We start from the raw sequence: 9963 nt of genomic DNA on the forward strand, positions 1-9963 counted from the left end.
TGAGGGAGAGGATGGATGGAAAAGGGAACATATGGATGGATTTTCCATCTATCCTCTCGTATGTTTCATGAAACATGCATGGATGGAAAAGGGAACAGATGGATGGATTTTCCATCTATCCTCTCGTATGTTTGATGAAACATAGAAGGATAGATGCAAATGATTCCCTTCTCTTTTGGTATAGGAGGAATGAAAGAGAGGGTGGATGATATTTGTATAATTTTTTTACTAAACTATACTTTGATAAAAAATTATTATTATCAATTTATAATACTTATTCATACTAAAGAATTTAACAATATATAAACTTATAATCTTTATAATTTATAATTATATAAAAATTATATAAATATTTCATTTGAGTTTAATTTAATTTAACACATGATTTATAAATTAATTATTAATGAATTAATTATATATATTAATTATATAATTAACTAATTAATTTATAATCTAATTTAAATAGTCAATTAATATTATACAAATAGTTAATTAAAGAATAGAAAATATAAATAGAGAAAAAGAAGACAATTCTAATTATTTAATTATACTTATGAAAATTATGTACCAAAATTAAAATAATTAGTAATAAAATTTAATAGTATATGACTAATAGTGTACATAAAAATATAAATAAATAATATGAATGAAAAAGGAAAGATTATAATTTTGTCAAAAGAAAATAATGAGGGATAATTTTGTCAATATAGAAATTCATCTCTCAATGCTCCATCCATCCTTCCTTGCATCTTTCCTAATTGAGAGAATGCAAATTGATAGATTAGGATGGATGGACAATCCCTCCTTTTCATCCAATCTTCCTACAACTTTTTAAACCAAATAATGGATAGAGGTCATCCATCCTTCCAACCCCATCCTCCATCCTCTCATGACCTCAACCAAACACAAGATAAATATACTTCATTTTTTTGGAACATATACATATATTAATATTACCTTTTCAGTGGCCTAAAACCTATTAGATTTGTTAAAGCCAAGATCCATAGAACCAGAATCGAGCCCATACCGATCGGCTGGTAGTACGAATCGATATGGATGTATACCAAACCAAACCAGCACGAATCGACACAAGAGAAGAAGGGAACCAAGGAGGAGGAAAAGAGAGAAAAGGAGAGGGGGAGGGAAGAGAAGGGAGAAGGGAGAAAGGAGGGAGAGGGTGGTTAGAGGAGATGCCGACAGTAGCCACAGGCAGACCATGGGCGGACTTGGAGGACCACCAAGGCCTCTGTTTCCTCTGCCAAATCTCAGCCGAAAGAGAGATAGAAAGAAAAAGACAGGAAGAAAAGAAAAAGAGGAAGAGAAAGCCAGCGAAAAGGCCATCAGAGGACCTCCGACTAGCCACCATGGCCACCGGATGGTGCAATTGTGGTCTGCAGCACCGCAGGCGTGAAACAGGAGCTATTGCCTCTTCTTTATGAGATTTTTTTAAAAAATTCCGACCATAATAAGCCGACAATGGATTTGAGTGAATTCGGCACATCCATTGCTAGCTTCACTATTTCTCTATTTTTTTAAAAAAAATTCTGAAACAGTAAAGCCGGCAGACCTATTACCAATTTCATGATTCATCGTCGTTTTTAAAAAAATTCGATGAACTGAACAAGGGCGGCCGCCCTTGTTTTGGGGCCACGACTCCGCCCACGCATTTTCCGCCACTAAGTGGCCTCTCCGTCAGCTTTGCCTCCCTCCGATACCATCGCCCCCTCCTCTCTCTATCTCTCTCGATTAAACGTTCTGTCAAATGACACCAAGCTGCAGAAGCCTCTGTAGCCCTCCGATGGCCTCAGCGGGCCACTGTCGGCCCTCTAACAGCATCATCCCCTCTTTTACTCTCCTTCTCTCTCTCTTCCTCTCTTTCCCTCTCCCTCGCCCGATGTTCCAATTTGCCTGGCCCAACCGTCCTGATTTGCCGCTGGTAGCTCGGAACACCCTAAACCGTTCGGTTCAGGATGGTTTGGCGAACGCTGGTTAAAGCTATTAGAAAAAAAATTAGAAGAAAAATAGAAGAAACATTGCAACAACAATGCAAGTTTTTTATGTATAAAGTTCAAATGCCATTTAAAAATTATTTTTTTTAATTTGGTCAGAATCTTATACACCAATATTTGCAATCATATCAAGATATCATTAATTGTTTTCCTTTATAAAAGATAGATATCAATGATATATAAATTCTAGTTATTTTGTAATACTTCATCAAATGTAAACAAACCCTTTGAAAAAAATTCATGAAGGTTCCAAGGGTCAGTTCAGGTTGGTTCTGGCCATAATTGATTCTGGTTAAAGACATTTTGATTTTGGCCAGAAGATCAAACATTGGTTAGAAACCAACAGATTATCGATATTGCACCAATAAATGCAGGCTACCTGATATGTTTCCATGTATATCATCCTTGTTTTAATGTATTCAGTTTAAGGTGAAGAACTTCATTAAAAAGAAGAACAAGTTCAACAATTGAAATGGGATAACAAGAAAAAACTAATCTTGCACTCATGCATCAGCAGTTGATGTACATTCCTACCACCAACAACTTGAAATGGGTATTTGTCAAACTATTTGCACAACTGAAGCACATGGGAGTTCTGCTCTATATTAGAGCGCCATTTTCTGACTTCAAACCATCTAGTCATTTCCCAACAGCTACAGAAAAGTGTTTCATCAATTCTTTAACCCTTCAAGACATAATAGAGATATAGGGCTTTAGGTGCATAGGAGTCCAAAAGAAAGTTGTGCCATGACAAGACTGTTTTTTGCAACAAAAAAGAAATCTAAAAGCACAAATTCCCACATAATGGTGCAAATATGTCTTGTTCAATACAATAATTACCTATGGAATCTTCCTCGCTGAAAAATTTCACAGTGCATTCCAACCAATAGGTATAAGAACATACTATATTTGATAATGTAATGCAAGAATTACTATTTCACGGTTCTATAACAATTCAGAATGTATACTGAAAAAGCTTCATGAGTAAAATTTGCCATTAAATTTTGTTGTTTATCAAGAAAAAGCATACTTTACTTTTCTAATTTCAGAGTATTCTAGCTCTTGCACTTGGTAGATAAAAATCAGGCACAGTAAAAATTAAACCAATGACCAGAGCTGTTGTCTGGCACTGAATATGTCCCAGAAGATACATCAACCCAAAAACTATCTATTCACATTCTGAGAAAGAAAATAAATGCATACAGTGTTTTTCAAAAAAAAAAAAAAAAGAATATATACCGCCCAATTGTGTGTCTTTGCTAGACGCCTCGCAAGAGCATGAATGCAGTAAGCTACATCAGCCCGAGGTCTTGCAGCTGAAATGGCATAAAAAATAGCTGCAAACCAATAAAATAACTATTGTATCAGGTAGAGGTCATGGTGTTTGTTTAAAAAAAAAAATATTATACAAGACAAACTAAAAATATTATACAGCAAAAAGAGATTAGATTTAGATATAAGATTAATAAAATATATTCCAGCTGAAGCCCTTGAGTAATAAGCCCTAGTATAGACTGTACAATTCAATTCAACATTTGCTCATTCGGGTTTGATTGTGTCATAGCTCTATAATTCGAATTAGGATGAACTGCATTGCTGACACTGACCCCAAGAAAGAAAACAGCAGGTACACCTAATCCATGAACAGCCAACCATTGTACTGTAAAAATTGGATAAGTTCGATCTATGGTCATTGGAGGGCCTTCTGAAAGGATCTACTAAATTTATCAAATTGTTCGAATCAAAATGGCCAGTTATCAATGGAATCCTTTGTCGGCTCTCTATGAAATGCATCTGCTCTGGTTCTCCTCCGGGGTGGGGGTTTAGTTTATAGGAGGGAAGAGCAGAAGAATTATCTTCTTTCTTAGTAGCCATATAGCCCACGAAATTCTTCCTCCTTCCCCGTATAGGACAGTAATAGTCAGACTTCTTAGCATTAGCAAGGTAGCAAAGCAAGAAAGCAAGTAGTTCTATCAAGCGAGCAGTGGAGGTTGATTCAATTCGATAACTGGAACCCAAAGTTTTTAGATAGACTTTGCGCTTGTACCACCAAAAAAAAGATCCGGCCTTTGACCACTCAGCCACTTTGTTGGTAGTAGCGAAAGTAGCAGCATAGATAGCCGCAATAGCTGCAGTAGATGCGGGCTACTTGCTCCAAGGTCTACTATTTTCATTCCGTCCTTTCTCTTCCATCCTTTCTCCCCCATTTGTTCCTACTCAGTTGTTGATCCAGATGTTCAAGATGAAAAGCCGGATGGAAACGTTGAAGTCACACGAGGCTGAGGACTTCCAAACACATTGTAATCTAAACCCGTACTAACAAATAACCAGCCTGCAATGAATAGGGAAGGTACAGTATCGCAGCTTTTGGTGTTCTATGATTCATCTCCCAATAATGAGTAGGTAGTTCGATCCTTTTGATTCCTATCTTCCTAGTAAATAGGGATCCGGAGCAATAGGTCAAATTACTATATAAAGAAGACTTGTTAACAATGGACTTATTGTTCGAATAGAAAGATTTGGGTTTTTCTTGTTCCTCCTCTTCAATAAGAAGTATTTGAAATGAAACAAATTCCTCTTCATTTTGTTGTGCTCAGCGAAGGAACTGCCTAAGCATACTTTTTCAGATCCAAACTTCTTTGCTCTTTCTCTGTCTTCTTCTTGCATAGAAGAAAGCAACTCTTCCAAAATCTGGGATTTTAGTAGTAGGCAGCACCCCCTCTGAGTTTTGAGTAGGCGGAACCATTCTGTTTTGGTTCTTCTCCACATTCTAACTGACAAGAATTTGCCTATGATTTTTCCAACTGATATATTGATATAGAAAGATCTCCTTATTTCTTCACCACAAAAAGCTTCCTACTATGTTCACATGATTTAGACAAACCATGAAACCATTAACCTATGTAACAGATTTACAAAACTAGAAAACCCAAATGATTAGATAAATACTCAAAGGAACACTACATTTGATTTCCAAATGTAAACCCAGCATTGGCATCAATTGTTGCTATAAGCAATCTGATATGATGAGTTCTCAATACTAGATGACACACAAATATTTGTACTATAAAAATCAAAGAGAAAACTTTTTTAACAATGTTGGGAGATTCTTATACAAGATTATAAAAATTAAAATGTAAAAAAGAAGGAAAAAAAAATAAAAAAGCATCAATTGGCAAAAAAAAATCATGAGAAACAACCGGAAAAGCCTTAAGAATCAGCATGTTAAACTTGGTTACAAAAGGCTGTCACTAGCATGAATAGGAGTTAAATGAAGGGGTACAACATAGTGGGTTTAAGGGTAACAAGTGCATTATTCCAAGAGGATCACCAAACTCATTGTTGACCAGTTAAGTCCACTCCGATCAAGTCTTTAGGAGCAACATCTACTAGTCAAGGGCTAATCACGTGCCAAAACTTTTGGAGGACAACTTTTTTGCACAACAATTCCATTTTCAATAATCTTTTTTTGAATTTCAATATTTTTCAGAGATCTACAACATGGCAATCTGCCAATAAGCCCCAATTTAGGTCATTTAGGGCTCCAAAATGCTCGATCAAACTCTTCTTGCTATTTATAGTAAATATTGATTGATAGGTAACTCATACTTCGTGAAGGATCAGACAACATGACAGTAGACAAAGTTGCTTTAGGAGTCTAAATCTAGCTTCTTATTAATTTTAAGTTTCTAGTTTTACTATTTTTGAAAAATCCAACCTCTTTATCTAGAAGAGGAATCTGACCCAAACTTTGAAAGGCGGACTTCACTAGCATAAATAGAGACCTTGTATTAAAGTTTTGTACATTCAGACTTGAAAGTAAGAAAAGGAAGAAGCACAACTTATGACTTTCCCATAGACTTTGTTTTGTTTTATTGTTTCCATTATTCTATGAGAGATCCAACTTGAGTGAATTGAAGGAAGAAATCCCTTCTCTCTCCAATCAGACCACGCATAGCCCTTTGATTAGAGTACTGATCACTCTTATATTCATAAGAGTAATGCATCAAGCTCAACATTCTCTATATGCTTAAAGAAAAAAACCATGCCCAATGAAAAAAATAGTGCCCATCGTGGCTTTAGTTAGTGAATGCCTACTATGAGAAATATTGAACATATAAGGTATGTCAAACCTCAAAATGGTCCCAAAAATAAAAGTAAAAAAAAAGGAAGTGCCTAAATAACAAAACCAGGCTATTTTTATCTCATCTTTTTAGAGATGAGTGTGATCCATAATATGGAAATGTAAAAGTTGCTGTCACAAGAACAAATAAGATCTAACATTTTCCACTTAAAGCTTGTACAAGGAATGAAATAGGCGCTGATTTATGAATCTAAGATGTATGCCATTGTTCTCAAAACTGATTTGCTGAAAGGCTATCCTTTATGTTGATAAAGAATGAGATGCCTTATGGTAATGTCTGCCTGTATCCAAAAATATTGCATGTTGTAGACCAACCAAAAAAAATTGCTCGATAATGATGAAGCAACCATAATTAGGTTGTGTATGATATTTGGAGAGATCACTATTGGCCAGCTGTTAATCATAAGAGAGACCATGTATGGGCAATTATTCATGGAGATGACTACCAAATGGGAGTTTTTTATAGAACAGCTACTAAAGAAAGTTATAGTTACCACCAAGTAGAGTTGCGTATGGAGAAAACAACCCAACCCAAGGGAAGTCATTTTCTGCAAATAACTCTATGAAGAAGTTTTCATGGGCCTTTATCCTTCTCCGTGGACACTAAACACTACATTTATTCACGAACAAGGCTTCTAAGCCTTCATTTTATCTTTTCTCTTTTCTTTTCTCCAGAGTGAAGGTCCGACCTGCTCTGGGTCTTTGCCCTCTATAGTGGATGTCTAACCTGCTCTAGAGTTTCATGGTGTTCACAAGCATCTTGCCAAGTAAATGTACCTTTATTATTTTATGTCTAATGTTATCTGACATTGTATTCCTGTGTTCCTTTGAATGGATGAATCCTTTTGTGTTCTTATATGGATGAACATTACTGGGAATCTTTTATAAGATACAATGAGACACTTATTATAGAAGCATGGGAGCAATTCAGTAAGGTGCTCTGAGATAATCCAGGTCATTTCATTGATCATCATTGTATAGAACCATTTAGGTCACTCTCTTGGACGGCAAATTGTAAGTGCTCTTCATTAGGCATGGAAAGGAGCCCACATAAGGATCGCCCACCCTTTATATCAACAACAACACATTCAATTTATAAACAAGCTCCCATGATCAAATGGTTCATTAAAGGTGAGTCCCACCATCCCAAACTAATTTTGCCTACAAGAATCTCATGTAAATTGAAATTCATATTCCAACTGAAAATCAGCGCCAAAAAAAAATATATAGTGGTATGAAAGCTTCTTTAGTCAGCAGTGAAGAAGATAAAATTAAAATTTCAAAGAATTATATGGAGAAGACTTCAAAAACATAGAGGATTTCCATAAACATGAAAGAAAGCCAATGAGGCTGTGCATCAAGAAAGCAACAAAACAATTAAAACTCCACAGGTGAGCATGGATTGGTTTGGGCAGTACTAAAAAGGCTAACATTTTAGCAGATCTTCACATTAGATTTAGTTAAAAAATTAATATAGAACGCAGCTTCTTCCAAGGGTCATCAAAAACTCCTAGATATCTTGATGCCCAGGAACATGGCTATTGTTTTGTCCTTTTTGTGGTCTCCAATGTCATGCGCAAGTAGAACTAAGGTTCTAACATAAATAAATAAAACTTATAGTGTTTAAGCAGATGTAGATATGTTTTTCTGTAAGTACTTACAATAGAATTCTTTATGTAGTTTTATCTGAAGTAATAATGAGAAGTATGTGCCAAAGCAGCAAAGAAGCCCAAACTCAGAGCTTTACTTGGTTGTCAGTGGTGAATAAAGAAACTAAGAGAGATGCCACCCACCTTTAATGTGCTTCTCCTTTGCTGGACGCTCAACATGGTTTGTTGCCTTTACAATCGCAATGTCTAATTCCTGAATGTAAAGCCCCACACCATGGATCAAGAAAAGAAACAAAATTTAACATGAAATATGCATTAATAAGATCCACTATGCTAAAAATTTTCTCACCTTATAATCGCTGTTCACTTTTGCCAAACTAACTGTGGTTGTGTCCTTGATGGCCCCTAAATATTTCCTCAAGCTCTGTTGTGTTCCCCCTCCAGACATTCTTCTCTCCAAGAAAACAAGTTCCTAAGATGCCAAATAATACAAAATTGAAGCTTTAAACACATTGCAACCGCAGCCAATTCCCAAAAATGAAAGAAATGACTCCACATGATTTTATTATACTACTGCAATAAAATTATTGATAACTACATCAGTTTCAAGCTTCAAAAACATGTCTTGCTTCATCAAAAGACCCAATCAACGGAATTAAAACATCCAAAAAAAAAAAAAACTTGATAGCTGCCGAACGTTGCACAGCAAAAAAGAGTATCGATGTTAATTCCAAGATCCTACCCAACAATAAAACGCACCGATTTTTTAGACACATCCTGACGGCATTCAACCCCCAAAAGGAAAAGAAATGACTCTTGGCTTCTAAACCTAAGCAACAAACTCAGTCTCAATCATCAAAATATCCAACTAACCAAACAAACGAAAAAAAACAAAATTCCATCTTTCAAGGATGATCCATCTAAAAATTATCAATCTATAACCAAAAACAAGGCAAAAAAAACAAATAACTAACAATACACACATCCTCAGAACCATAAAACAAACAGATCCACTCCCGATCTAAACATTTCACTTCACGAATTAAAAATTCGAAGAAAAAACCTAAACTAAAAGCACAAGCGGTGGATATGAATAGGACACCAATTCGAAGCAGGAAATGAGCAAGCACCTCGAAACTCAAACGAAAAATAAAGAAAAATATAGAAAAATTACCAAATTTGGAGCGAGAAGGAGAGAGAGGAGGAGGAGAGAACAGAGAGGGAAAGAGCTGAGCTCAGCGTCGCGAACAGGGGGAAGAACGAAGGTTTGGTTGGTCGCGACCGTGGTCGAGACTTTTCTAAGTTCTCGAAGGAGGACTTGGGTACAGTGTTCCTCCAAATGGCTATCTTAACCGGAGACTCACAATAGGGACGGAGACGCGCCGTCACTTTGGAAGTGGGAACGCACGGCTGCGGGCGGAGTAGCATAAAGAGAGAGAGGGTGGGGAGGAACAGGGGATGCGATACTTTTATTAATAAAAAGGAAGGAGCCAACTATGAGAGCGGAGTCAGCTCTCGCCTTCCCTTTTTAGTTTTTAGTCGTCTCCCGCGGCGTTCTAATTTCCGATCCAACCCTGGGGTCAATATAATATTACTAATAATAATTGTTTTGTTTGGTGGTTACTGTGGGAGGGACGAAGGCATTAGTCAAAAATGGCCGCCGATATTTATTTATTTATTTATTCTCATCCCTTTTGTTTTTCTACTGGCGCCGAAAAAAAGAGGAGGTATATGACTTCAACTTTAAATTCCAACCGACCGTGAGGGACAGGGAAATAGTTTTAAGCTGACCAGGCTGTTCTCCATAGGGCAGCCCAGATCTAGAAATGGCTGAATTTTTATTATTTTGGATAATATGACAACTTTTAATAGATCAGCAGAATAATAAGAAGTCTTTGTGCATGCAACAAATTGTTATATAGAAATGTGTGAATTGGTGTAATATGAGAAGTCGTTAAATTTTGAATGATCAAACAAATAATGCATGAGCTCGAGAAAACTTTTGTGTGGATTAGTATGCGGGAAAAGGATGGGGTTTGAAAATTGTTGTTAAACATACTGATGAATTTGATAAATAATAAAAATTTGCTATATGCCTAATTTTAGGAATATATGTTATATTGATTAAAGTATTTGCACTATAAGACCTACTTTTTTCAGAGTACATTTTTATTTTTGAGTGAAATACAGTTGGTATAAC

At 36.0% G+C, this 9963-nt stretch overlaps 2 protein-coding genes across 2 annotated transcripts in view; both read right to left on the bottom strand.

Moving 5' to 3' along the window:
- The window catches only part of LOC105033697 (putative clathrin assembly protein At5g35200), a 19066-nt gene extending 9999 nt beyond the window's left edge, over positions 1 to 9067 (bottom strand). Inside the window, exons 1-4 of the mRNA XM_010908592.4 lie at positions 8938 to 9067; positions 8113 to 8235; positions 7947 to 8016; positions 3249 to 3346 (exon numbers count right to left, since the gene is read on the bottom strand). Of these exons, the coding sequence (XP_010906894.3) occupies positions 3249 to 3346; positions 7947 to 8016; positions 8113 to 8211 (267 nt within the window). The 5' untranslated portion in view covers positions 8212 to 8235; positions 8938 to 9067. The remainder of the gene's footprint in view (positions 1 to 3248; positions 3347 to 7946; positions 8017 to 8112; positions 8236 to 8937) is intronic.
- LOC140854726 (small ribosomal subunit protein uS4m) lies at positions 4191 to 5233 on the bottom strand. Its single transcript, XM_073250780.1, is given in 3 exon segments — positions 4191 to 4499; positions 4502 to 4865; positions 5210 to 5233. Coding segments are annotated over 3 exon segments (573 nt in total). The 3' UTR covers positions 4191 to 4314.
- Positions 9068 to 9963: the final 896 nt, after the last annotated feature.

This window comes from Elaeis guineensis, chromosome 1 (assembly GCF_000442705.2).
Source record: "Elaeis guineensis isolate ETL-2024a chromosome 1, EG11, whole genome shotgun sequence".
Taxonomy (NCBI): domain Eukaryota; kingdom Viridiplantae; phylum Streptophyta; class Magnoliopsida; order Arecales; family Arecaceae; genus Elaeis; species Elaeis guineensis.